We start from the raw sequence: 27991 nt of genomic DNA on the forward strand, positions 1-27991 counted from the left end.
AAAAAAAAAAAGGAAAAGTCTTCTCTTCAAGGTAACACACTAATCGCAGGCTCGTTTAGTTTTAAAACCTACAAGATAATACCCAAACCTTGAAAGGCACAGAAAGTGAAACGACCTTGGAGCATCTATCTCCTCAAGCATCTGACAGCTCGGGCCCGACCCGCGCCGGGAGGGAGGCAGGTCGGCGGGAGGAGTGCTGCCGGGCGGCCGCTCGCCGACGCGGGTCCCAGCGGGTTAGGCGGTGCGGGCGGCCACCGCCTCGCCCGCGACGGCTCCCTCCGGCCAATTCAGGAGGCAAGAAACCGCAAAGCAAAAAGACCGTTCCGCCCGTTCCCTCACTGGACGGCGGCGGAGGCTCACGGGCTGCCCACACGCGTGGCCTCCGGTAATCCTTCTCCTCCTTCCCCAGTTCGCTTCCCACAGTCGCTCCACCCGAGGCCGCCGCCCGTGCCCGCCTGTCCCGCGGTCCCCGAACCCCGGCCGCCTCGCCGCGTCTCCCGGGCTCGGGGAAGCCGCCCAGCCGATTGGCCGGCCGGCCGGCCGACCAGGGGGGAGCCGGCGGAGTCCTGGGGTCGCTCGCTCCGCGGGACCGGAGGGGACGTCGCGCCCGGACGCCCGCCGCCCCGGCCCCGGCGCCATTCCGCTTCGGCCCCAGCCCCCAGCGCCGCGCCGGGGCGTTCGAGGGGGCGCCCGGCCGGAGCCACTTCCAGCCGGGCCCGCCTCCGGAGCCTCACAGCCCACGATGGCCACAGCCCTCCCGGCCGGTCAGCGGCCGGTGGCCCGAGTCCCGTGGCCCTTCACCGCCCTCCGCGTCCCACTCCCTCGGGCGAGCGGCCCTCGCCGCGGCTCCTCGGAGCCGCTCGGGCCGAGCCCGGTCTCCGGCCGCCCCGCCCGCGGTCTCCCCGGCCCCGCGACGCAACCGGGCCGCCGGCCGTCCGCCGTTACCTGGTGGTGGTTGTAGGAGTTCCTCTGCTGCAGGAAGGCGGCGGCCGCCGCCTGGTGCTGCTGCTGGAGCTGCGGGCTGACTGGCGACCTCCGGCTCTGCGGCTGCTGCGGCGCCGCGGGCGGCGGGGGTTGCTGCTGAGGTAAATTCATGGCGGGCGGCGGGGGCACGGCGGCCGCCGAGAAAGGGCCCCCGAAGCCGCCGCCGCCGCCGCCGCTCGCCGGCACGCTGAGCCCCGCGCAGCCGTGCGGGGACACGGGCGAGAAGCTCGGGAAGAAGGCCGGGTTCATGGACGACGGCAGCCCGGGGTAGAAGCCGTTCTCCGAATCGGGGCTGGGCGGCGGCATGGCGCTGAGAGAGCCGCCGCCGCCGCCGCCACCGCCACCCGGGGTGGCGGCCGACGAGCCCGGCGGCTGCGGCTGCGGCTGCGGCGGCTGCTGGGGCGGCGGCGGCGGCGGCGGCTGCTGGGGCGGCGGCGGCGGCTGGGACTGGGGCGGCGGCGACGCGGTCTGCACCGACCAGGGGGTGCCGAAGCCGGGCAGCGGCGGCGGCGACGCGGAGCCGCCCCCCCCTCCGCCTCCGGGGGGCCCCCCGCCCCCGCTGCTGCCGCCGCCGCCGCCGCCCGGGTGTGGAAGGTCCGGGCTCTGCAGGCTGCTGAAGGCGCCCGCGCCGAGCGCCCCGCCGGGCAGGAGGTTACTGGGACTGTTGAGCAGAGGGTGGTTGGGGGACTCCATGGAGCCCGGCGCGGGGTTCACCGGCGGCGTCGAGGGGGCCAAGCCCGCATTAGGGGGCTCGGCGGCGCTGCCCTCGCCCGCGGCCGGGGTCTTGCGAGGGCTGCCCGCGCCTCCGTGGCGGCGCCGCGGGGCTGCGGGCGGCGAAGGCTGGAGCTGCGGGAGCGGGGTCAGGTCGGCCGGGCGCTGGCGCGGGGCGAAGTCCTGCGGCGGGAGGTGCTGCGGCTGCGGGAGGCTGAACTGCGGCGGCGGCGGCGGCTGCTGGCGCTGGGCGAGCGGCGCCGGTTGGAGGAGCTGGCCGGGCGGTGGCGGCGGCGGCGGCGGCGGGCTGAACCGGCCCGGGCAGTGGAGCGGCGGCGGCAGCGGCTTCGAGTCCGGAGGGTGGGGAAGATGGGGAGGGCTGAACTCTTTCCTCTTCTGGCTGCTCAGCTGCTGCTGCTGCCGCTTACTGAAGTCCTGCGGGGAGGAGGTGCGGCGGCAGCAGCAGCAGGAGGCGGAGGAGGAGGAGGGGTGGTGCAGACTCAGTTTGAAGTCCTGGGAGGGGAGGAGGTGGGTCACACCCGCGTTCGTGCCGCCGCCGGGGTGGTGGTTGGGGAGTTTCTCCGTGGCCGCCGCCCCCGAGAGCGGCCGCGCCGGCTGCTGTGTCAGCCCCAGCAGCAGCTCATCCTGCATGGTCTGCTGATGCGCCAGGAACGGGGAGGAAGAGGAAGCGGCGGCGGCGGCAGCAGCCGAGCGGTCCGCGCCGCCGCAGCCGAGGGGGATCGACAAGGGGGAGGCGGCCTCCGAGAAGCCGGTGACAGGCAACGGCGGCGGCGAGAGCGGGCCGAAGGGCGTGGCGGAGGGCAGCGGGGCGGCGGGTCCCGCGGCGGAGGGACAGTACGCTCCGCCGCTGAACAGGGACCCGGGGCTGTTGCTTCGGAGAGGGGCGGTGTGCAGCACCCCAAAGTCGAAGTCCCTCATTTATCAGGCCGGCGGCCGCGGGAGGAGACGCGCCTCCTCCGCCGCCGCCGCCGCCGCCCTGCCTAAGAAGCCGCCGGATCTGAGGCGGCGCGGCCGTGGTGGAAGGAGGTGGGGCCGGGGAAGTCAGTGAGAGAGGGACACCGTAACTGAGCCAGGGGGCACCGACTTCGGCCCCCGCCAACCCTCGCGGCGCTCACCGCCACCTCCCGAGACCGGCTCGGGCTCCGCCGCCGCAGCCGCCGCGGCCGCCGCCGCCCAGGCCGCTTAAGAAGCCCGGAACGTGCGTCAGCGCCACCTCACAATCGCGCCGCCCCCCGCGGTGCGTCCCGGCACGCGCGGGCCCGCGGCCGCCGCGCCCCCCACTGCCCCGCCTCTCATGAATATACAGATGAGGGCCGGGGACGCGCTCGCGCTCTCGGGAGGGCGGGGCGAGGGGGGGGAGCGCGGGCGCGAGCGCGAGCGACGCGTCTCCTCAGGCTACCCCCGCGTCCGGGAAAAGGACCGGCCGGTTGGACCGGCGTGGGGCTGGCGACGCCAGAGCGCCCGGCGCGCGCTCACGAGAGCAAGCACGCGCGCGTGCGCGAGGCTCGAACGGTTCCTGGGCAACCGCCCCTCCTGGCGCGGGGTCCCGGCCGAGTCTGCGGCAGGTCGCGCGCGCCACCTGCCCTCCGACCGCGTCTCCCTCAGGGCCCCGCCCGGCGTCACGGGAGCCCCCGGCTGCCGGAATAGGGGTCCGCCCTCGGCCCGCGGGGGAAACTGAGGCCGGGGAGTGGCTCTCCGCGTCGGCGACCGCGCCGGGTATCCCGGCCCCTCGCGTCCCCCCGGGGCTTGGAGCTGGAGGCCTCTGGCCGGCTCGCGTGTGCAGGGCTCGGTCGCCTCGCAGGCCGCCGGGCGCCTTCCCCTGGAAAACGCCTTTTCGTGCGGGTTTCCGTTTTTTTCTTTTTTTTTTTTTTAAGCCTCTCGCGGCGCGTGCTGTCATCCGCCCTCCCGCCGCCGCGGGGAAGTGTTCCTTGTCGTGGAAACACGAAGCCCCGGCCTCGTCCCAAGCGTTTTCACTTCAGTGGTGACGAACAAAAGTCCTCGCCAGCCCCGCGGCCCCGCGCGGCGGTTTACACGCAGATGCGCACACGGCGGGCCCTGCGGCGAGCTCCCCGGGAAAGCTGGGCCCGCTTCCCAGCCCTCCGGGTCGGGAAAGCGCGACTCCTCCCCAGCCGCGCTAGTTCTGGCACCCCCGCCCCTTCCCCCGGGAGACTCAACTATTTCCAAAGCTTTATGAATTTTCAAGGGAGAAAGAGTTCTTGACAACAGGGAGGAAAAGGAGATTCTGACTCAGCAACAGACTTGTTGAGACTTGCAAAACGGGAAGAGGAGAGCTTTCCATGGTAGAGCTCTTGTTGGAAGTGACAGAAGAGGCCCTCAACCTGTGTATTTCCTAAAGAAACATTTAAGATAGATAGATTAGATAGATGATAGATAGATGGATGAGGGTCTAGATAAAGGAACAGCAGAGTGATCCGTATTAGTAAGCTACTGAATTTTATGTTCCTCTTTTGCCATTTTAACTTTTCTTGGCGTTCAGAGAAAAACTACTGAAAAAACTCTAGAAAATAACACAGACTGATAATCTCAAAAGCAATAGAAATGGGTTTGGAGTCTACCTGGTTTGGGTTTACAACTGAACTAAGATTAAATATTCCGTGTTGTTAATTAGCACACTTTTACTGCTGTAGGCAGGAGTGTTCATTTTTATGAGTCCTCATTTTCTATTAGTTAAATTTCATTCCCGCTTTTGTTACTTCAGTATTTCAAATTTATACAAATCAAAATAAATACAGTAGAGAAAAAACATTCCATGGGAAAAATAGATTCTATGTATAACATTTATGCTTTCCTGTCTAATGAACTAAGTTTGACATTGCCTTCAAATAAGGAGAAAGTACTTTAAAAAAACAACTCATAAATGGTTTAGAAATCAGTGGATGTGTAGAAAATTGGTTTGAATTAGTAATCTCGAAGCCATTTTTAACAATATAAATATAAAATATTTGTAAAACCAAAATATAAAACCAGATAATTCCTTTTTTACTCTTAAGTTAGCAATGTCTGGAAAATAACCTGAGCTCCTCAGAATTAAAAATATAAATAGCTATTTTCACAACACCTGTTGACATGTCTGTTAATGCTCACTAATCCATTTTGCAAGGAAAATGTTCAGCAACTGAGGCATATAAAAATCTTAAAATGAACAAATTTCTTTTTTTTTTTCTAAGTAAAGTTATACTTGACTGGACTCATCTGAGGATCCAAGACAAATTTTGAAAAGGCAGGCACTGAAATTAGCTCAATCATCCATTAAAATTGCAGTTAGTGCAATGTAGAGAGAGCATACATTTAAAAGCCAAATGGTGCCATTCTGGGCTAAAGTTTGAACAAAAACAAGACTTCTTAGTGTGCTGAGACTAGTTTCAGTTTAGAACATTCCAAGCTCTCCAAAATGGAAAAATACCATCAAGTTTGGTATTACGTAATAAGGTCAAACTTCATATTAAGTACACTGAATCCTGAAGTTCCATTGCCATGTCCTCTACTCACCACAGTAACATCTCAGATTGTGTTTTGAGGGTCCCGAGTTATATTCTGAAAGCTAGAACTTTTAAGCTGATGAGTATCCCATCATTGAAAATAGTTTCCCTGCAGTGCAGGTAGACCTGCGTGGGAGCAAAGAGGTTGGGGACCCCTAGCCCAGGAGTCCCCAACCTCCAGGATCTGATGCCTAATGATCTGAGGTGAAACTGATGTAGTAATAATAGAAATAAAGTGCACAATAAATGTAATGTGCTTGAATCATCCTGAAACCATCCCCCCACCCCATCCACGGGAAAATTGTCTTCCACAAAACTGGTCCCTGGTGCCAAAAAGGTTGGGGACTGCTGCTCTAGCAAGTCCAAAACCAAGATCTTATGAGTCTATATTCTAATCATTTTTACATGAAAATATATTAGTTGCATGACCAGTAACTCAGTCCCTGGCTTGAATTTGACAGTCCCTTGTTCATTTCCAGTCACTGGCCTGAGCCAGTGGTTTTAAAAATATTTTGCTACAACCCAGGACACACATATACACACATGCACCTGAGATAAAGCTTTTATTAAGCAATTTTACCTCAATACATGGGACAAACTCTTAAAATTTTACTTTTTAAAATCACTGTAGTCAGTTCAGTCAGTCAGTCATGTCCAACTCTTTGCCATCTCATAGACTGCAACACATCAGGCTTCCCTGTCTATCACCAACTCCCAGAACTTGCTCAAACTCATGTCCATGGAGTTGGTGATGCCATCCAACCATCTCATCCTCTGTCATCCCCTTCTCCTCCTGCTTTCACCATCAGGGTCTTTTCTGAGTCAGTTCTTTGCATCAGGTGGCCAAAGTATTAGAGCTTTAGCTTCATCATCACTCCTTCCAATGAATACTCAGGATTGATTTCCTTTAGGATTGACTGGTTTGATCTCCTTGTTCTCCCAGAGACTCTCAAGAGCCTTCTCCAACTCCATGGTTCAAAAGGATCAGTTCTTCAGTGATCAGCTTACTTTATGGTCCAACTCTCACATCCATACATGACTATTGGAAAAACCATAGCTTTGACTAGACAGACTTTTGTTGGTAAAGTATTGTCTCTGCTTTATAATATGCTGTCTAGATTGGTAATAGTTTTTCTTCCAAGGAGCAAGCATCTTTTACTTCCATGGCTGCAGTCACCATCTGCAGTGATTTTGCAGCCCAAGAAAAGCAAATCTCTCACTATTTCCATTGTTTCCCTGTCTGTTTGCCATGAAGTGATGGAACTGGATACCATGATCTTAGTTTTCTGAATGTTGAATTTTAGTCCAACTTTTTCACTTTCCTCTTTCACTTTTATTGAGAGGCTCATTAGTTCCTCTTTGCTTTCTGCCATAAAGGTGGTGTCATATACATATCAGAATATATCAGAAGTTGTGGACGTCTCCCAGCAATCTTGATTCCAACTTGTGCTTCATCCAGCCTGGCATTTCACCTGATGTTCTCTTCATAAAAGTTAAAAAAGCAGGATGATTTCAAATCTCTAATTTTAAACTCATGGTTAGGTCATAAGCTGAAATTGAAGAACACTGTCCTAGAAGACTACTTCTCATTTTCTGTGTCTTAAGTCCTGCTTACACCTCCTGTCCTCACCCTCAGTTGCTCACTTGGCTTCCTATTTTGCTGAGAAGATAGAAGCAGTTATAGGTGAGCTTCCCCAGGTCCTCATGGCTCCCCTTTCCAGTCTCTGCATCTGTCCCCTGATACCTCACCTTCCCCCCTGGTACATGGAGGGCGTGTCCTCACCCCACTTCCGGTCTAAGCCCAGCCTGCCACTGGTGGACCACATCCTCCCCGTGCTTGCTTGGGACACAGCTTTGTAGACATCCCGAATTTAACATGGCCCAAGTTGAACTCCCTACTTCCTTATTGGACTGCAAGGAAATCAAACCATCCATCCTAAAGGAAATCAGCCCTGAATATTCACTGGAAAGACTCATGCTGAAGCTGAAGCTCTAATACTTGGGCCCCCTGATGGGAAGGGCCCACTCATTGGAAGAGACCCTGACCCTGGAAAGGACTGAAGGCAGGAGAAGCAGGGAGCAGCAGAGGATGAGTTGGTTAGATAACGTCACTGACTTAATGGACATCAATTTAAGCAAACTCCTAGAGATACAGTGGAGGACAGGAGAGCCTAGCATGCTGCAGTCCATGGGGTCGCAAGAAGTCAGAAGTTAACAGCTGAACAACAACAACCTCATTAATTCTCATCTGGGTAAATAGCCCTCCACTGTTGCAGCTACTTAGGCCAAAAACTTTGGGATCCTTCTTGACTTTTTTTTTAAACAGGATATCCAAGCCATCATTTCATGCTATGTGTCCAACCTTTAAGTTATCCCACAATCCAACCACTTCTCACCACTCCCACCTCAAGCAACGTGGTCCAGGCCACCATGCTGTCCCCTCTGGATCATTGCTGTCAAATCCTAACCAGTGACCCAGCTTTGGCTCTTATCTACAGTCTACTCTCCATGAGGCAGCCGGAATGCTACTTTCAGACAGATGACATCAGTTCCTCTGGTGAAATCCTGATTTAAATAAAAGTCAGAAAATTTTCAATAACTGAAAACTTCTTCGTCATGGCCTCCTGCCCTCACTAATCCTTTTGACAACTTCTACCCTACAGTGTGATGCTTATTTCTTTAACATATCAGGCCAAGTTAGCCTCAGGGCCTTAGCTCTTGCAATTCCCACTGTCTGGAATACTTGTCCCCTTGATACCAGTAGGGCTCACTCTTCACTTTTTTTTTCTTTTTTAATCTCTCTGTCTACTTGGAGTTATCTGCTCAAGCTCTTTTTCTCCGTGCTATCTATCTTCCCTGCCTGTTTTTGTAAAACAGCAACCCCCCCCCCCGCCGCCATTCCAGCCTCCTTCTCCCTCATGTGTGCGCATTCATTCAGTCATGTCCAACTCTTTGCAACCTCATGGACTGTAGCCTTCCAGACCCTTCTGTCCATGGAATTTTCCAGGCAAGAATACTGGAATGGGTTGCCATTCCCTTCTCCGGGGGATCTTCCTGACCCAGGGATCGAACCTGTATCTCTTGTGTCTCCTGCAATGGTAGGCAGATTCTTGACTACCGCGCCACCTGGAAAGTCCCCCGTCTCCCTCACAGGCAGTTTGATTTTTCTACGTGGGGCCCACTCTGTACTTCAACTGTTTATCCGTCCTCCCCAGTTTTCAGAAGGCACATCGTTTTGTTCACCATTGCATCCTCAGCACCTGGAACAATTCTGGCACACAGTAGGCACCCAAGTATTGTCAAAGGCACATGCACTGCAGGAAGGCGTTGTGAGTTAACAAATAGTTTCAGGAACTAATAGCTATAAATATACTGTAGTAATATGAGAGCCCCTTTATCAGTTGCTGGTTGGCAAGAACTGCCCAAACACCACCCCGGTGCTCCGAGGAATTATAAGCAAGGCAAGATAGCTCCAGGCATCGACAGGATACATGAGTGAAGACAGACAGGGCAACTCCTAATTTTAACATCAGGGGATAGATAATCTGGACTCCAAGGGACAAGACTTCTGTCTTAGGAACCTAGAGAAGGACTCAGACTCCAGCGACTGGGTTACTGAGGAAAGAGAAGAAAACACAGGGATATGGTACAGGAACTTGAACAAAAACAGGGAATCATGACTCCAGCTCGCGGAAACAGAGAACAAGTTTAGGCAATGGGACAATGAGACAGAGATGATGCTGTGCCTCGACTCAGATGCTAGGCCTTGACTACGGTTATTCCTGCTGCCCAGCCTGTGAATGTGACCCCACAGCATGGAAAAGGGATAGTCAACAGATGGGAGCTCATTAGTCTTGGCTATGGGGTGGGGGTGGGAGGGAATAGAAATTAAGGTCCACACGGATACTGTCCAACTTCAGGGTGCTTTATTTAGACAACATCCCACGGTAACATCATCTTCAGGTTGTTCGTCCTACTTCTAGTTCTCCTGCTGCTTTTCTAAACCTTCTTTCATCCTCTCCTCCGCCTTCCTTTCTTTTTACAGATCTCTCTTATCTTACAGTCCTTAGCTTATATTCTTGGTCCTCTTCTCTACTTCTGCATTCTCTTTCTAGATGACTTTACCATGATCATGTTTTAAAACATCATCTATCTCAGACCCAGGAATTCTGTGTGTCCATACCTGAATTAGTGGTAAAGAACCTGCCTGCCAATGCAGGAGACACAAGAGAGGAGGGTTCGATCCCTGGGTTGGGAAGATCCCCTGGAGGAGGGAATGGTGACCCACTCCAGTACTCTTGCCTGGGAAGTCTCATGGACCGAGGAGTGTGGCGGGCTGCAGTCCATAGGGTCACAAAGGGTTGGACATGAATGAAGCGACTTAGGATGCACACATACTTGAACTTACCATCTCCTTCCTCTTTTGCTCCCTATCTGACTGATTGCATCATTACACAACTAGGTTTTGGAACTGGAAACTTGAGTTGTCCTCTTCTCTGTCTCTCCCTCTCCAAAAGTAATTGGTAGCTACTGTGTGTCAATTCTGTAGAATCAAATGCAGACCCCTTAGCCTTCTCCCCATTCATGTTTTAGCTCTCTCTCCTTCTCCCATGTTTTAGCTCTGAATCTTTCTTCTTTCCTGCCCTAGTGCAACAACCTCTTAGCTGACTTCACTACAGTTTCTCTTCTGTTTCTTTCCCCTCTAATAGTCCTCAAAGCAACTATGATCCTGTTACACTGTCCCTGTCAATAACTGCTCCCTAACTTCCACAGTATCAAGTCCAAACTTGCTAGCAGACAGGTCCCTTCAGGACTTACTTTCAGCTTTCCACTTTGCCTTGATCACCTGTCACTCTCCATCCTACCAGATTTGCTGAATCAGCCATATCATTTCATAACTCTGAGCCTTCGTACATGATGCTTCTAGTTCCTGGAATGCCTGTTGTCATCATCTAATGCTTCCTTTCCTTCCAGCCTAAATGCCTGTCTTTTTTGACTCCCCCTGGTACTGTGAGTTGAGACCTGTTCTACACTCTGAACATTATTGTAATAATTTTTTATTGTTATGTGTCACATGGACATAATTATTAATATGCTTCCTTGACTATCTGCCCTTTTAGACTGTGAGTTGCTTTATAGGTCATGATTCTGTCACAGTACCTGGAGCATGGTTCCCAATAAATGTTTATTGATTATTAATTATTAATCATGCAGTTAATGGTGTAGGAAGGAAAGAGAGAAGAAAGGAAGGAAGGCAGTGGGGAGGGAGGGGGAGGAAGGAAAAAAAGGAACAAAATGTTTCTAGAGCACATTTAAAAGGGATGTGCTGTTATCTAGAGAATGGTAGCATTAAGCTACCAGGTTTCCCTGGTGGGTCAGCTGGTAAAGAACCCGCCGACAATGCAGGAGACCCCGGTTCAATTCCTGGCTTGGGAAGATCCCCTGGAGAAGGATATGGCCACCCACCTCAGTATTCTTGCCTGGAGAATCCCCATGGACAGAGGAGCCTGGCGGGCTATAGTCCATGGGATCACAGAGTTAGACATGAATGATCAACTAAGCACAGCATAGTGGCATTAAGAGTTATGTTGCTGAAGGAAAAATAAATATATAAATAAAAGGAAAATCTCACTCACCTTCCCTGCATTTTCTCTGATGACACTAAACTGAAAGATCCGTTTTTCTATTGCAGTTTTCACTCCACTCACTATGCCACCCAAGGATGAACTCATTCATTTACAGAGGCAAATATCTAGAATCTTCCCCCTGCTGATAAAGTATAGCCCCCAAACCAAAATAAAAGGTTTTCCAGGAAGTGTTAACCCTTTGTGAAGCCTGGGAGATTTGTTATTCAAGTCCAGCGCTCCCACCTAGAGAAGAAAACTTCAACCTCTAATTCATGCCATGGTGCTCCTGAACACTTGGGTAGACTGACTTAACAGTTTCATTGGTCTCACCTTCTGTCTTTAAGCTTCGTCAGTTTGACTGGAATGTATCTGACTAGATTATAGTCAGTTTGACTAGACTAGATCTAGCTCAACATTCAGAAAACTAAAATCCTGGCATCTGGTCCCATAACTTTATGGCAAATAGATGGGGAAACAGTGGAAACAGTGGCAGACTTTATTTTGGGGGGCTCCAAAATCACTGCAAATGGTGACTGTAGCCATGAAATAAAAAGACACTTAGTCCTTGGAAGAAAAGTTATGACTAACCTAGACAGCATATTAAAAAGCAGGGACATTGCTTTGCCAACAAAGGTCCGTCTAGTGAAAGCTATGGTTTTTCCAGTAGTCATGTATGGATGTGAGAGTTGGACTATAAACAACTGAGTGCTGAAGAATTGATGCTTTTGAACTGTGGTGTTGGAGAAGACTCTTGAGGGTCCCTTGGACTGCAAGGAGATCCAACCAGTCCATCCTAAAGGAAATCAGTCCTGAATGTTCATTGTAAGAACTGATATTGAAGCTGAAACTCTAATACTTTGGCCACCTGATGTGAAGAACTGACTCACTGGAAAAGACCCTGATGCTGGGAAAGATTGAGGGCAGGAGGAGAAGGGGACGAGGTAGGATGAGATGGTTGTATGGCATCACCAACTCAATTGACATGAGTTTGAGTAAACTCCGGGAATTGATGATGGACAGGGAGGCCTGGCATGCTGCAGTCCATGTGTCGCAAAGAGTTGGACACGACTGAGCGACTGAACTGAACTGAACTGAGATCTAGTCAATTTGACTAGATTATAAATCTTTGGAGGCAGTGGCTTTCTGTGTTTATTTTCCTAGTTCTTGTTGATGCATTTATGTATCCACTATTGAGTGCCTACTATGTGTCAGCCACTACGAGGCACTGGGGAGACAACCAGGAACAAAACGGAAGGCACGTGCATTATTCTTTGCAGTCAGAGATACTGTAAATCGATGTTTACTGTTGATACTAGTTACCATAACTTGCACCTCTAATTATCTTGACAGATTCTTGAACAGTGAGATTTGAGGCTGAAACTGACCTACTAAATTGGAGTCCTATGTGCTGCAACATAGACTTGCTAGGCCAGTCATGGGTGGAGCAATGGCATGCATGTGGGATATTGAGGTAAGGCAACTTCGGTGAGAAGGTAGAATAAACCACACTGAAACACATTGTAACCCTGGCTTGCGATGAGATGTTCGTTTGTTATCTCCGTGTGCATGCATGCTAAGTGGCTTCAGTCGTGTCTGACTCTTTGCAACCCCATGGACTATAGCCTGCTAGGCTCCTCTGTCCATGGGATTCTCCAGGCAATAGTACTGGAGTGGGTTGCTATGCCCTCCTCCAAGGGATCTTCCCTACCCAGGGATCTAACCCCAGGCTCTTATGTCTTCTGAATTAGTAAGTGGGTTCTTTACAACTAGCACCTCCTATGGAAGCCCCGTTCCCCCCGCCCCCCACCGCCCCCCATACTTGTCAGAATATATTTTGTGAGTAGATAAAGCAAAAGCAAACAATATCCCTATTTTACACTTGGAAAAGCGAAGCCCAGGAACAAAATAATTTGCCTAGGTAGTTGGCATAGGCTGGACTGAGTGCCCCCACCTTCCTATTTCTTAGTCTCCTGCTCTGTTACTTGGACATCAGGCTGTCACCCAAAACATGCAACGTGTTAGCCCAAAACAGTCATGGTGACAAGCCCTAAAAACACTGGTGGTTATGCTACCAACAGATACAGAATGGAGAAGACAACCCTGGAAGCATTCCCAGTAACTCCAAACTGAAAGAGTAACAATTGATAGCAGTGACCTCGGAGTGAAATCTTCATGTTTTCAAAATTTGTATCCCGTGAAAATTCAGAAATAATTCTCAAATATGCTTATTCATTTTTCTCCTATCAGAAGAATGAGGTATGATAGTGTATATTGGATATACCACATTTAATTCTTTTTTTTTTCACATTCTCAAAAGCTTAACTCTTTCTACTGATAAATTATTCTATGCAGAGGAAAGTCAAGATGCACTCCAAAAATGGAAAAATGTAAGGAGACCAAATTCTTCCTATATTTGAAAGGAAGAAAGAACTTCTAAATGTTAAATATTAAACATCTTCATTGACTAATTAATCTCTAAGGAAAACCAGCAATGTAAACAGAACAAACTCTGACTTTATGGGAAAAACTGAATTCCATTACCAGTTCTAACACCTAAAGGGTGGAGTGTGTTAACCTAGTCAGGTTACCGTTTGTCAGTCTGTTTTCTCCTCTGATAAATAACATAGGAAACTATGCCCCAAAACACCTTATGCCATGAGACCACTGATCTTGAAATTAGGATACAGTCAGACCATCTCAATCCAATAAAAATATAATGAGAGCTACATATGAAGCACCATTGAAAGAGGACAAAGAAGAGGGTGACGTTAACTTGAGTAGTGTATTTCCTTTAATTCAATGTATGCAAAGTCAGTTCAGTTCAGTTCAGTCACTCAGTCGTGTCCAACACTTTGCGACCCCATGGACTGCAACACACCAGGCCTCCCTGTCCATCACCAACTCCCAGAACTTGTTTAAACTCATGTCCATTGAATCGGTGATGCCATCCAACCATCTCATCCTCTGTCGCCCCCTTCTCCTCCTGCCATCAATCTTTATCAGCATAAGGGTCTTTTCCAATGAGTCAGCCCTTCACATCAGGTGACCAAAATATTGAAGTTTCAGCTTGAGCATCAGTCCTTCCAATGAACACCCATGACTGATCTCCTTTAGGATGGATTGGTTTGATCTCTTTGCTGTCCAAGGGACTCTCAAGAGTCTTCTCCAACACCACAGTTCAAAAGCATCAATTCTTCAGTGCTCAGCTTTCTTTATAGTCCAACTCTCACATCCATACATGACTATTGGAAAAACCATAGCCTTGACTAGATGGACCTTTGTTGGCAAAGTAATGTCTCTGCTTTGTAATTTGCTGTCTAGGTTGGTCATAACTTTTCTTCCAAGGAGTAGGTGTCTTTTTATTTCATGGCTGCAGTCACCATCTGCAGTGATTTTGGAGCCCCCCCAAAATAAAGTCTGACACTGTTTCCACTGTTTCTCCATCTATTTGCCATGAGGTGATGGGACCAGATGCCATGATCTTAGTTTTCTGAATGTTGAGCTTTAAGTCAACTTTTTCACTCTCCTCTTTCACTTTCATCAAGAGGCTTTTTAGTTCCTCTTCACTTTCTGCCATAAGGGTGGTGTCATCTGCGTATCTGAGGTTACTGATATTTCTCCCGGCAATCTTGATTCCAGCTTGTGCTTCTTCTGGTCCAGCATTTCGCATGATGTGTTCTGCTTATAAATTAAAAAAGCAGGGTGACAATATACAGCCTTGACATACTCCTTTTCCTATTTGGAAGCAGTCTGTTGTTCCATGTCCAGTTCTAACTTTTGCTTCCTGACCTGCATACAGATTTCTCAAGAGGCAGGTCAGGTGGTCTGATATTCCCATCTCTTTCAGAATTTTCCACAGTTTATTGTGATCCACACAGTCAAAGGCTTTAGCATAGTTAATAAAGCAGAAATAGATGTTCTTCTGGAACTCTCTTGCTTTTTTCGATGATTCAGCAGATGTTGGCAATTTGATCTCTGGTTCCTCTGCTTTTTCTAAACCAGCTTGAACATCTGGAAGTTCATGATTCACATATTGCTGAAGCCTGGCTTGGAGAATTTTGAGCATTACTTTACTAGCGTATGACATGAGTGCAATTGTGTGGTAGTTTGAACATTCTTTGGCATTGCCTTTCTTAGGGATTGAAATGAAAATTGACCTTTTCCAGTCCTGTGGCCACTGCTGAGTTTTCCAAATTTGCTGGCATATTGAGTGCAGCACTTTCACAACATCATCTTTTAGGATTTGAAATAGCTCAACTGAAATTCCATCACCTCCACTAGTTTTGTTCGTAGTGATGCTTTCTAAGGCCCACTTGACTTCACATTCCAGGATGTCTGGCTGTAGGTGAGTGATCACACCATTGTGATTATCTGGGTCATGAAGATCTTTTTTGTACAGTTCTGTGTATTCTTGCCACCTCTTCTTAATACCTTCTGCTTCTGTTAGGTCCATACCGTTTCTGTCCTTTATTGAGCCCATCTTTGCATGAAATATTCCCTTGGTATCTCTAATTTTCTTAAAGAGATCCCTAGTCTTTCCCATTCTATTGTTTTCCTCTATTTCTTTGCACTGATCACTGGGGAAGGCTTTCTTATCTCTCCTTGCTATTCTTTAGAACTCTGCATTCAAATGAGTATATCTTTCCTTTTCTTCTTTGCTTTTTGCTTCTCTTTTTTCATAGCTATTTGTAAGGCCTCCTCAGACAGCCATTTCTCTTTTTCTTGGGCATGGTCTTGATCCCTGTCTCTTGTACAATGCATGCAAAGGATTATCATTTATTCATGTAGCTGATATAAAAGTTATTCATTTGCTGCATCTATTGAGATCCTTGTTGTTTCTGCAGTTTTTTCTATTAATATTGTTTGATTAAGTTTTGAATGTTAAACCAATCTTGCATTTCTGGGAAAAATTCCTCTTTGTCATACCGTGCAACTGTATCAGTTCAGTTCAGTTCAGTCTCTCAGTCAGTCATGTCCAAATCTTGGTGACCCTATGCACTGCAGCATGGCAGGCTTCCCTGTCCACCACCAACTCCCAGAGCTTGCTCAAACTTATGTCCATTGAGTTGGTGATGCCATCCAAACCATCTCATCCTCTATTGTCTCCTTCTCCTCCTGCCCTCAATCTTTCCCAGCATCAGGGTCTTTTCCACTGAGTCAGTTCTTCACATCAGGTGGCCAAAGTATTGGAGTTTCAGCTTCAGCAGCAGTACTTCCAATGAATATTCAGGACTGACTTCCTTGAGGATTGACTGGATCTCCTTGTCGTCCAAGAGACTCTCAAGATTCTCTCCAACACTACAGTTCAAAAGTCAGTTCTTTGGCACTCAGCTTTCTTTATGGTCCAACTCTCATCCATAGATGACTTCTGAAAAAACCATAGCTCTGGCTAGATAGACCTTTGTTGGTAAAGTAATGTCTGTCTAGTCAAAGCTATGGTTTTTCCAGAAGTCACATATGGATGTGAGAGTTGGACCATAACTCTCTTATTCTGGTCCATAATTCTTCTTCTGAGCACTGAAGAATTGATGTTTTTGAACAGTGGTGGTGGAGAAGACTCTTAATAGTGCCTTGGAAAAGACCTTGATGCTGGGAAATATTGAAGTCCGGAGGAGAAGGGGACGACAGAGGATGAGATGGATGAATGGCATCACCAACCCAATGGACATAAGTTTGAGCAAACTCTGGGAGCTGGTGATGGACAGGGAAGTCTGGTTTGCTATAGTCCATGGGGTTGCCAAGATTCAGACTTACTGAGTGACTGAACTGAACTGAACTGAGGTGGTGCTGGGATAAAGAACCTGCCTGCCAATGCAGGAGAAATAAGAGACGTGGATTTAGTCACTGGATTGGGAAGATCCCTTGGACGAGGGCATGGCAACCGACTCTAGTATTCTTTTTTTTTTTTTTTTTCCGATGAGTTCTGTAATACTTTATTTTTTTTCCCATTTATTTTTATTAGTTGGAGGCTAATTACTTTACAATACTGTAGTGGTTTTTGCCATACATTGACATGAATCAGCCATGGATTTACATGTGTTTCCCATCCTCCCGCCTCCCTCCCCATCCCATCCGACTCTAGTATTCTTGCCTGGAAAATCCCCATGTGCAGAGGAGCCTCGCGGGCTGTGGCCCATAGGGTCACAAAGAGTTGGACACAACTGAAGGGATGTAGCACGCACAGCATGCACAAAGAATGTTGGTCTGTAGTTTTCTGGTCATGTCTTTGTCTGGTTTAGGTCTCAATGTAATACTGGTGTCATAGAATGAGTTGGGAAGTGTTCCTTCCTCTTCAAATTTTTTGTAAGAGTGTGTGAAGGGTTGGTATTAGTTCTTCTCTATATGTGTGGTTGAATTCACTAGTGAAGCCATCTAGGACTAGATTTTCCTTTGTGGAAAGTTTTAAAATTGCTAATGATATCTCTTTCCTTGTTATAAGTCTATTCAGATTTTTTTTTTCTAATTTTAGTTTCAGTTGCTTGTCTTTTTCTTAGAATTTATCTGTTTCATCTAGGTTATCAAGTTTGATGTCATAAGATTACTCATACTACTCCCTTGCTGCTGCTGCTAAGTCGCTTCAGTCGTGTGCGACACTGACCCCATAGACGGAAGCCCTGGGCTTCTCCAGGCAAGAACACTGGAGTGGGCTGCCATTTCCTTTTCCAATGCATGAAAGTGAAAAGTGAAAGTGAAGTCGCTCAGTCGTGTCTGACTCTTCGAGACCCCATGGACTGCAGCCTACCAGGCTCCTCTGCCCATGGTGTTTTCCAGGCAAGAATACTGGAGTGGGGTGCCATTGCCTTCTCCAACTACTCCCTTACAATTCTTTTTATTTCTGAGGTTAGTACTGAGGTCCCCTCTTTTATTCCAGATTTCAGTAATCTGAATCCTTGCCTTTTTTCAGGGCCAGGTTAGCTAGAGGTTAATTTTGTTGATCTTTTTCAGAGCACTAGCTTTTTATTTCATTGATGTTCACTAGTACTTCTATTCTCTATTTTATTTATTTGTGCTCTAATTTTTATTATGTTCTTCCTGCCTGCTTTTGTTTTAGCTTCTTCTTTTTTTAATTTCTTAAGATGGAAGTTCAGGTTTTTGATCTTAGATATTTATTCTTCTTGTAAAAAATAAGCATTATAGCTCTAAGTTTCCCTCTGATTGCTGTTTAAGTGGCATCTCATGAGTTTTGGTATGTGTGGTTTTATTTTCATTTATCTCAAATTTGCCTTGTGATTTCTTCTTTGACTCATTTATTACTTAGGAGAGTTTTTTAACTTTTCATTTCTCAAATTTCTTTCTATCATTATGAGTTTTCATTTCATTTCATTGCGGTCAAAGAACACTGTATAATTTAAATATTTTTAAATTGTGTTTGTATGCTCAGTCACTCAATCGTGTCTTACTCTTTGCAGCCCTATGGACTATAGCCTGCCAAGATCCTCTGTTCATGAAGTTTTCCAGGAAAGAATATTGGATTGGATCACTGTTTCCTCCTCCAGGGGATCTTCCCAAACCGAGAGTCAAACCCTTGTCTCCTGCATTGGCAGGCCAATTCTTTGCCACTAGCGCCACCTGAGATACTTTTAAATTAATTGAGATTTGTTTTATGACCTCCCAATATATCCTGGAAAGTGTTCCATGTGTACTTGAGAAGAATGTGTATTCTGCTTGTTGTTGATTGGGGTGCTCTGTAGATGTCTGTTACATTTAGTTGGTTTACAGTGCTTACGTTTTCTATTTCATTGTTTATCTGACTGGTTGTTCTACCCATTGTTGAAAGTGGGGTATTGAACTTTTCAAATATTATTGTTGAATTTTCTATTTTGCCTTTTAATTTATGTACTTTACTTCATGTTTTGGGGTGCTCTGTTGTTAGATGCATTGTTTATACTTATTTTGTCTTCCTGATAAACTGACCCTTTTATTATTATGTCCTTTTTTGTCTCTAGTAACAAAGTTTGTCTCTAAGATTTTTGCCTTATACTACTGTAGAGAGAAATATCAATAACCTCAGATATGCAGATGACACCACCCTTATGGCAGAAAGCAAAGAGGAACTAATGAGCCTCTTGATGAAAGTGAAAGAGGAGAGTGAAAAAACTGGCTTAAAACTTAGCATTCAAAAAACTAGGATCATGGCATCCAGTCCCATCACTTCATGGCAAATAGATGGGGAAACAAAACAGTGACAGACTTATTTACTTGGGCTCCAAAATCACTGCAGATGGTGACTGCAGCCATGAAATTAAAAGACAGTTGCTCCTTGGAAGAAAAGCTATGACCAACCTAGACAGCATATTAAAAAGCAGAGACATTACTTTACCCACAAAGGTCTGTCTAGTCAAAGCTACGGTTTTGCTAGTAGTCATATATGGATGTGAGAGTTGGACTATAAAGAAAGCTGAGCACCAAAGAATTGATGCTTTTGAACTGTGGTGTTGGAGAAGACTCTTGAATACTTTGGCTGCCCCATACAAAGAACTGATTTATTGGAAAATGGCCTCATGCTAGGAAAGACTGAAGGTGGGAGGAGAAGGGGGTGACAGAGGATGAGGTGGTTGGATGGCATCACTGACTCAATGGACATAAGTTTGAACAAGCTCTGGGAGTTGGTGATGGTCGGGGAAGCCTGGCGTGCTGCAGTCGATGGGGTTGCAAAGAGTTGAACGTGACTGAGACTGAACTGAACTGTCGCCGCGTCGGCTCACTTCTGGATGCTCGTTATATGGGATATATTTTTCTATCCTTTTACTTTCAACTTGTCACATCTTTGTGTCTCTTGTGATGGTATATAGTTAAATCATCTTTGCTTCATGTGACCATTCTTTGCCTTTGACTGGACAGAGCTACACACTCTTAGTAGAGGAGTGATATTTTCATTATTTCATAAACTATACATTTATTGTTTTATTATAAATTAGTTGCTGAAAGCAAACATATTGCTTTATCTTCTTTTTATAATTTATGGAAAATGAATTAATTATTCATATTAGATCTACATTATTTTAATTTTTAATACTTATAATCTGTTTTATAGGATTCATTTTGTAACTTATTTTTCAATGTTTTTTATAATGTGTCTGGTAGCGCTTATTAGTATATCTATTTGAACTGGTATAATAAGTGAAGATTGTTTTTCTGAAAGAAAGTGTAATTCAGCTTCTTGTTTGCCAGGGATATTTTTGTAAATTGACCTAACTATGCAGTTCTACAGTTTTGATTTAATATATGTGCATAAAATCCAGGGAGAAAGTATTATGGAAATGTGAGTTGAAGAACAGAGAGGAAAGGCCTAAAATTTCCAAATTTTACAAAATACTTTTTATATACTGTTAAATAACTAGTCTTGAGCATTTAATTTATAATATTCAAATTTCACTTGATACATTTAAATTAATATAGTAATATATAAGTGAAAATATTAATATATGTGAAAATCACATCCTTTGTAACAATTTCAGCTTATGCTAAAAATTTTAGACAGCTTATAAGACATTTGAAAGTGTTAAGTATAGCAAATATTGTTCAAATGTTTAAAATATCTTTAGGTGATTCTCAAGGAAAAATGTCTGAAGACCAGATTGAAGAACAAAGGCACTCTAAATTCATCGTCTCTGGTTGCCTCATTTCCTGCTGTATTCTCAGGGCCAATCGCACACCGATGATTAAATGATGAATGAGTGAATGTCCTGAAAGATTAACATTACAAATTACACACTTGCGGCCTAAAGAAAGGGCTTCCCAAGTGGCTCAGTGGTAAAGAATCTACCTGCCACTGCAGGAGACGCAGAAGATGCAGGTTCGATCCCTGTGTTGGAAGGTCCCCTGGAGAAGGAAATGGCAACCCACTCCAGTATTCTTGCCTGGGAAATCCCATGGACAGAGGAGCCTGGCGGGCTACAGTCCATGGGCTCGAGACAAGTCGAATAAGACTGAGTGACTGAACACACACAGGTACTTCAAGAAAAGATGACCCTGGGGGTGGATTTTTCCCTCTGTGGGTTGTCTATGTGCTTAGTCACTCAGCTGTGTCCGACTCTTTCCGACCCCATGAACTGTAGCCCGCCAGGCTCCTCTGTCCACAGGATTCTCCAGGCAAGAACACTGGAGTGAGTTGCCATGCCCTCCTCCAGGGGATCTTCCCAACGCAGGGGTTGAACTCAGGTCTCCCACATTGCAGGCAGATTCTTTACCGTCTCTGAGCCAATTATCACTCTAGATTAGGCAATTATTAATTGGTAGATAGAGAGAGTGAGGTCCTGATGGAAATGAAGAAAGGATACCTACACTCCTGACTTGAGAAGACAGTCTTGGGTGACTGACTTTAACCTTGTCAGGCTCCAGAAGATTGAGAACAAGATGGATACAGGCCTAAGGGAACTCAGTGAAGTACTAAGATCCTTACATATCAATTATCTTGAATTCTTCAAGCATTTTTTGAGTATCTACTTTTCTGTCACCGCTAGGCACTGGGCATGCAAGGATGAAGACAGGGTATAAGAAAGTCTACTGAAGCAGGATAAATGGTGTCAGAGAAACATGTTCAGTTATAGGTTGAATTATTTGAAACTGTTGTTACTTGACCATTTTTGACCTACCCAAAATATGGTAAATCATATGGTTCAACCTACATGGTATGTGTAAATCTAGGTTAAAGAATGAGAAGTCTTGGGGGATTCTTGTTAATCCGGGAAAGCAATATGCATTAGGCGGCATTTGAGCTGGACATTGAAGGATGAAACAGGTTAGTAGATGGATAGCTGGAAGATAGGATATTTGAAATAGCAGAGAGGGTCAACAAGAGCAAAAGTGGAGAGAATAGAAGGTACATGTGTGTTCTAGAAAGGTACATGAGGTTTCTTTCTTTTTTTTTTTTTTTAAATCTGAGAAGTATGAATTAAATTATAATGGAGCTTGAGATTTGAGTTTAGAGTCCTGTAGACCTAAGAAGATGCCAATTCAATAGGGTTGGCAATGGGAAACCATTTACCAGACTAAGTACTGTGAAAACAGATACAGACTTTAAAAGAATTCAGGTGACTGAATGGGGAATGAGTGGAGGATAGGGAAGTTGAGACTCAGGCCGAGAAATGCATAGGAAGCTCTTAAAATAGTCAAGATGAACACAGCAGATATGTATAGGGATTGAGAAGTGGGGCATGTTTCTCTGATAGACTTATCATGGCCTGATCCTTAATTAGGTGGAGGGATTAGTTGAAAGAGGTTAGATTCAGGAGTGGGGGATGGGAGGAAGCCACATGGGGATACCCTGCAGGCATCCTCACAGGGGATACCTCACAGGGATTGTGAGGGTGGAGTCCTCAGCTGTGGGTCTTAGCTCTGCTGGAACACAGTTTATCACTTAAGCCTCAAAAGTAGATGTGATTATACTATACAAAATAGGGAAATTTGTCTATGAAGAACAGGGAAGCAGAAAAAGGCAAAAGGACAGAGCATGGGATTAGGAATGGCTCTGTGCCTTGTGCCTTACCACATTTTGTCTCCATTATAACATTTGTTTACCTCTGTGTCTGCTGCTCCTAAGTCTATGAGACCTCTAAAGGTGGGAACTAGATCTTGTCCATTCTTCAGCATCCTCAAAGTTTATACATAGTTGAGGGGTGGCCACTTATAGCACAGGGAACTCTACTCAATATTCTGTAATAGCCTATATGGGAAAAGAATCTGAAAAGGATGGAGACTATATATACACATAGAGAGAGAGAGAGATGTATATATGTATATGGTTGAATTGCTTTGGTGTACACCTGAAACTAACACAACATTGTAAATCAACTATAGTCCAGGAAAAGCTAAATTTAAAAAGCCCTTATTGAATCACATCCTCACTTTTCACGGAAAGTTTTCCTAGGTTCTAGTCGTTGTTGTAACTGCCATACAGATGCCCATCTATTTCCTATTTCACAGATGGGGAAATGGAAGCATGCACGTGTTCAAGGTCACAGTTAGCGAGTGCAAGCTCAGATTTGAACTCAGGCAGTTCAACGCCAAAGGCTGCTGGCATATAACTCCCATTCTCTGGAATTCTGGAATGAGTAGAGTCAGAGTGACATCCGTTTGGCCCTTGACAGTTTGGGGTTGCTTTCAGAGTTAATTCTAATAGTCTCCAAGTAGCTTTGTAAGATGGAGGGAGGGGAAATTCTTTTTATTAAGTAAATGAAAGTTAAAGTACATGAACTCATGAAGAAACACAGCTCGTTGCTATTGTTGTTCAGTCGCTAAGCTGTGTCCACCTCTTTGGGACCTCATGTACTGCGGCATGACAGGCTTTCCTGTCCTTTACTGTCTCCCAAAGTTTGCTCAGACTCACGCCCACTGAGTCAGTGATGCCATCCAACCATTTCATCCTTTGCCGCTCCCTTGTCCTTTTGCCTTCAGTCTTTCCCAGCATCAGGGTGTTTTCCAGTGAGAGTATTCATGGGGAAACACAGCTATTAGGTTGGCGCAAAAAGTAATTGTGTTTTTGCATTGTTGAGCTTTGCCCTCTGATATTGGAATACTTCCTTAAATAAATGTGGTTATGTTATACATCATTTTAATGCACATCTCTGGCTTTATGCTTTTTTTTTTTTGCTAGTGAATTATCACTTGCTCTTTATTTTATATTTATTTTAGACTACAGAAGTGTGTTAGACAAAAAGCAAACTCAAGCATTTTTTTTATCCAAGTTCAAAATGGGTCGTAAAGCTGCTGAATGGTGTCTTTTATTACTAATCATGAATGCTCAATGTTTAGGCACAGCTCTCATGATTGGTAAAAAATGATTGGTTTGTTGATTTTAGATGTCAATGAAAAATAGTCTGTTGATATATCTATTCACCCTTGCTGGGGACATAACCTGGAATCTGTCCTTAGGCATAGTGTTCAGGGTCCCTATACAGTCTAATGACCGCTGCCGCTTTAGAGGTCTCTGTAAGCTCATTTATTAGGGAGGATAAGATTTCTTCTCTTCATAGCAGAATCGAAAGGAGAAAGATGGATATTGAATTTCTATAGGCATTTGTCTAACCTAATCCCCTACTACACATAGACTCTCCTTTGACGATCTCCTTCGATAGCAGAGACTCGTGAAAGATTTCCAAAGAACTGAAAATGAGATTCATAATAAGCTTTATATTTGTGTTCAGCTCATTTCAGTTTAAAAAAAATGCAGTGCTGGTGCCTCTGGCAGTTACTGCCTCATTGGAATTTTATGAATCTGAGGCCATGTTGGCTTGTCATTTCTCTGCCGTTATACTAGATGGGTTATCTTACCAAGTTTCACCACTGCTAGCATAGACTCTGAAGGAGCAAATACCACAGAGAATTCAGAGGTGAGAAATCTCCTGTTTTATAGGTAGACGTGTTTATTTATGGGCTTCCCTAGTGTCTCAGACGGTAAAAAAATCTGCCTGCAATGCAAGACACCCAGGTTCGACCTCTGGATAGGGAAGAACCCCTGAAGAAGGGAATGGCTCCTCACTCCAGCATTCTTTCCTGGAGAATCCCATGGACAGAGGAGCCTGGTGGGCTACAGTCCATAGGCTGCAGGCTACAGGGTCACAAACAGTTGGACACGACTGAAGCGACTTAGTACCCACGCACACACAGGACTCTCTGCATACAAGGTGCTATTCTAAACATGTAATCCACCTTATGGACCGATGATAAATACTGTTATTGTCCTCATATTAAACGTGAGTGGACTGAAGCACAGGATTGTTAAGCAGCTGGCCTGAAACCACAGAGCTAATCATAGAGCCCAAATCCCAGGGGTTCTGACTTAACTGTGCGAAAAGTGCTGTGGGTCTCATGACTCTGTCTCTGCAAAACTGGGGAACACGTCCAAGAAGTGATGGGACTTTGGAAAATCTTCCAGAGATGGGAGTCAATTTGGGAAATGGGAGAGTCAGAGAACTTACAGTGTGTATAGATGCACGGTCCCTTGGGTGGCTCTGAGTCACACTTCTTCCACTTCCCTCAGACCTCGGAGCCTCACTGAAATCTGGAGCAGGGGGTCCCGGTGCAGCAGAGGCGTGATGGTGTCTGGGGTCTAGGATGAGCTGACGGCTTCAACCACCATAAATTCCCATTGCTTCATTCGTGCCCACGGATGACACCTCTCCGTTAAACACCGTACAAATGGACACCATTTCTTCTTTGTTCCCTTTCTCCCTTCCTTCCATTCTAAAAGTCAATGAAGGCACTTGAATGAGCCCAATTCTGTGCTAGGTGTTGATGGTTAAATGCATATATTTGGAAATAAACCAGAGAAGTGTTCCTGACCTTTAAAAACACTCAAACACCTTCTAAAGGTTCCTGATCTCTAAAACGGCCACGTGCTCAGGGTATTGTTGCTGTTTTGTTGCTAAACTGTGTCCCACTCTTTTGTGACCTCCTAGATTGTAGCCCCCCCAGGCTTCTCTGTCCATGGGATTTCCCAGTCAAGGATACTGGAGTGGGTTGTCCTTTCCTTCTCCAGGGGATCTTCCCAACCCAGGGATCAAACCCACATCTTCTGCTTATCAGGCAGATTCTTTATCACTGAGCCACCTGGAAAGCCCAACATTCATGGTATAAGCAGTCACCAAAAAAAAGGAATGCCTACCTCCACCTGGGGCACCAGGACAGGCTTCACAGAAGAGGTTGGTACCTGAACTGAGTCTTAAAAAATGCAGGTTGGGGGTGGGATGATCAGAGGAAAATCAGAAGAGCTTTCCAGGAGGAGGGTTCATCGTAGTAAAGGATTGGAGGAGGAAAACAGCTGAACTTGGGGGAAGTAGAAAGAAGGTTTCCTGCATGGGGCAAGAGTGTGAGTTGAGGCCATTAGAACAAATTAGAGAAATAGGCAAGGGCCAGACCAGGTGTGACAGAGAGGAAAATCGCTGGAAGAGCCACCTCCAGGACCTAAACCCAACACAGCACCTGTATTTGGTGATCTTGTTTTAAAAATTCCCTGTAGTTCACCAGATAATATTTGAGTGTCAGAGCTTCAGGGATAGTGGGTGCATTTATTAACATGAAAATGAAAGTGTTAGTCGCTCAGTCATGTCCAACTCTTTGCAACCTCATGGACTGTACCCACAAGGTTCCTCTATCCTTGGGATTTCCCAGGTAAGATTATCAGAGGGGGTTGCTATTTCTTCCTCCAGGGGATCTTTACAACTCAGAGATAGATCCCGGGTCTTCTACATTACAGGCAAATTCTTTACCATCTGAGCCACCAGGGAAGCCCCCCCTTTTTTTTTAGCATATTTCTTGGTATTTTATGCACATCCTGGCAAGATTAACATATCTTCTTCTAGGAGGAGAGAGCTATGAACTTAGGATCAATTTGATCTTTGAAATAAGTTGTAAAGAATTTTTTTTTTTAAATGTTCATCCCAGAGATTTTGTATAGCACCTGCTTCCAGTTCTAACTCCATGCCAAAGCACATTACCAAGAGTCAGTATTAATGGCCAGTGTTATTTAATTCCAAGTACTTAAAATAGAAAGACCAAATGCATAGTGCTTACTGTATGTCCAGTGTTGTTCTAAGCATTTTATAAATATTAAATCATCCGGTGATCTAACGACACAATGAAAGGTAGGCACCATCATTATCCCCACTTTGCGAACGAGGAAACAGTAGCTGAGTAATTTGCCTGAAGTTACAAAGCTGCTAAGAGGTGGGGTTGGGAGCTGGGTGGGGGCATCTTACTCCAGAGATGCTGGACAATGTCTTTAATTATCATTTATCTACTCTTTCAGTTTACTGGTTTTTTTTCCCCCAAAATTATTAGACAAGTTTTGAATTTCTTTTGGACACTTGTTTAATCAGCATCGCACCATATTTTATAAACTTTTCAATACAAAAATTATATTCTCATATATCATATATAACATTTATTTTTAGATTGTGGTTCTCAACACTGACACCCATTAGAATTATCTAGGGAGATTTTTTTGTTTTTTGATTTGCTTTTGGCCTGAATCCTACCCCCAGAGATTCTGATTTAGTTTGCTTGGGTGAAGCCTGGACATAGTATTTTGAAAACTCCCCAGGTAATTCTAAAAGTTACCCAGGGTTGAGAACCACAGAGATGGATGGACCATTTATTGATTACTTTAGGCACTGTGCTATGCATTTTACATATCATTTTACACATTCTGTTGACAACCTGATTCCATAGGTATTATAATTATTTGTATTTTACAGAAGAGGAAAATTGAATAGCCCAGGTGTTACATAATTTGCCCAAGATCACACATCAAGTAAACAGCAGAGACAGGATGTTTGAGGTGAAACCACATTTTCTTAATCATAACTATAATTCCATAACATAACATAACATAGCATCCCATAACATAAAAATAATTAATCTACTGTGTCATAAATTATCAGAATTCTGGAATGTATTTTTTATACGTAGGTGCTAAGATTCTGAAAATCTGAAGAATCTGTCTTTCCATTCAGTTTCTTAAAAATAGTTTTTAAAGTAAATTATGTCCTGTGATATGTAATCTATTTGATATAATATATTGTTATATAGCCATGCATTTGTTACAGTAGTTGACTTTTCTCTTTATTCTTTTCTATTCCTGCATATGAACACATAAAACATTCTAAATAAGTCTCCAAGTACACACATACCTTATTAAAACTATTGGGTGTTTTCTATTACTAGTGGGAAGAAAATGATTCAAGAGCAGTTTATTCTTAAATTTGGGTTACATACACTGTGTGAAGAACTTTCTAACCATAAGCAGCGTCCTCTAGCTAATATACTTTGATCATATTTGCTACATGCCAAGCAAGTGTCTGCTATTTTCCATGAATTATTTCAGTAATACATTTAAGGCATTAATTCATCTTAGTCCATCTATGTATTAAAAACTCCCACACTGATTGATCTAGATCAGGACTCATTTCTGAAGCATGAATTTATTTATCCAACTGTCTACTTGATAGCTTCTGATTGGTTCATAGGTATCTCGAATTTAACATGTCCGAAAAGAAACTCTCAATTTTGCTCTATCTTTCCCCCTCAGTTTCTTTTATCTCAGTAAATGTCTCTGTCATCCTTCCTATTACTCCAGGCCAAAAACCTAGAACTCACCCTTGTTTCTATTTGCTGTCCTCCAAAATGGCCTTGCTGATGCCATAGCTT

At 45.6% G+C, this 27991-nt stretch overlaps 1 protein-coding gene and 1 long non-coding RNA gene across 8 annotated transcripts in view; one reads left to right on the forward strand and one right to left on the reverse strand.

Moving 5' to 3' along the window:
- The window catches only part of CPEB2 (cytoplasmic polyadenylation element binding protein 2), a 73711-nt gene extending 70867 nt beyond the window's left edge, over positions 1–2844 (reverse strand). For all 7 annotated transcript variants that reach the window (XM_065914746.1, XM_065914745.1, XM_065914744.1 and 4 more), the window contains exon 1: positions 946–2844. In XM_065914746.1, the coding sequence (XP_065770818.1) occupies positions 946–2634 (1689 nt within the window). In that variant the 5' untranslated portion in view covers positions 2635–2844. The remainder of the gene's footprint in view (positions 1–945) is intronic.
- LOC136153087 (uncharacterized) lies at positions 971–17446 on the forward strand. The gene is made up of 3 exons (XR_010660330.1): positions 971–1085; positions 12194–12314; positions 17358–17446. It is a non-coding gene; the product is annotated as an uncharacterized lncRNA (long non-coding RNA).
- Positions 17447–27991: the final 10545 nt, after the last annotated feature.

The sequence above is a fragment of the Muntiacus reevesi genome, chromosome 22 (assembly GCF_963930625.1).
Source record: "Muntiacus reevesi chromosome 22, mMunRee1.1, whole genome shotgun sequence".
Lineage (NCBI taxonomy): Eukaryota > Metazoa > Chordata > Mammalia > Artiodactyla > Cervidae > Muntiacus > Muntiacus reevesi.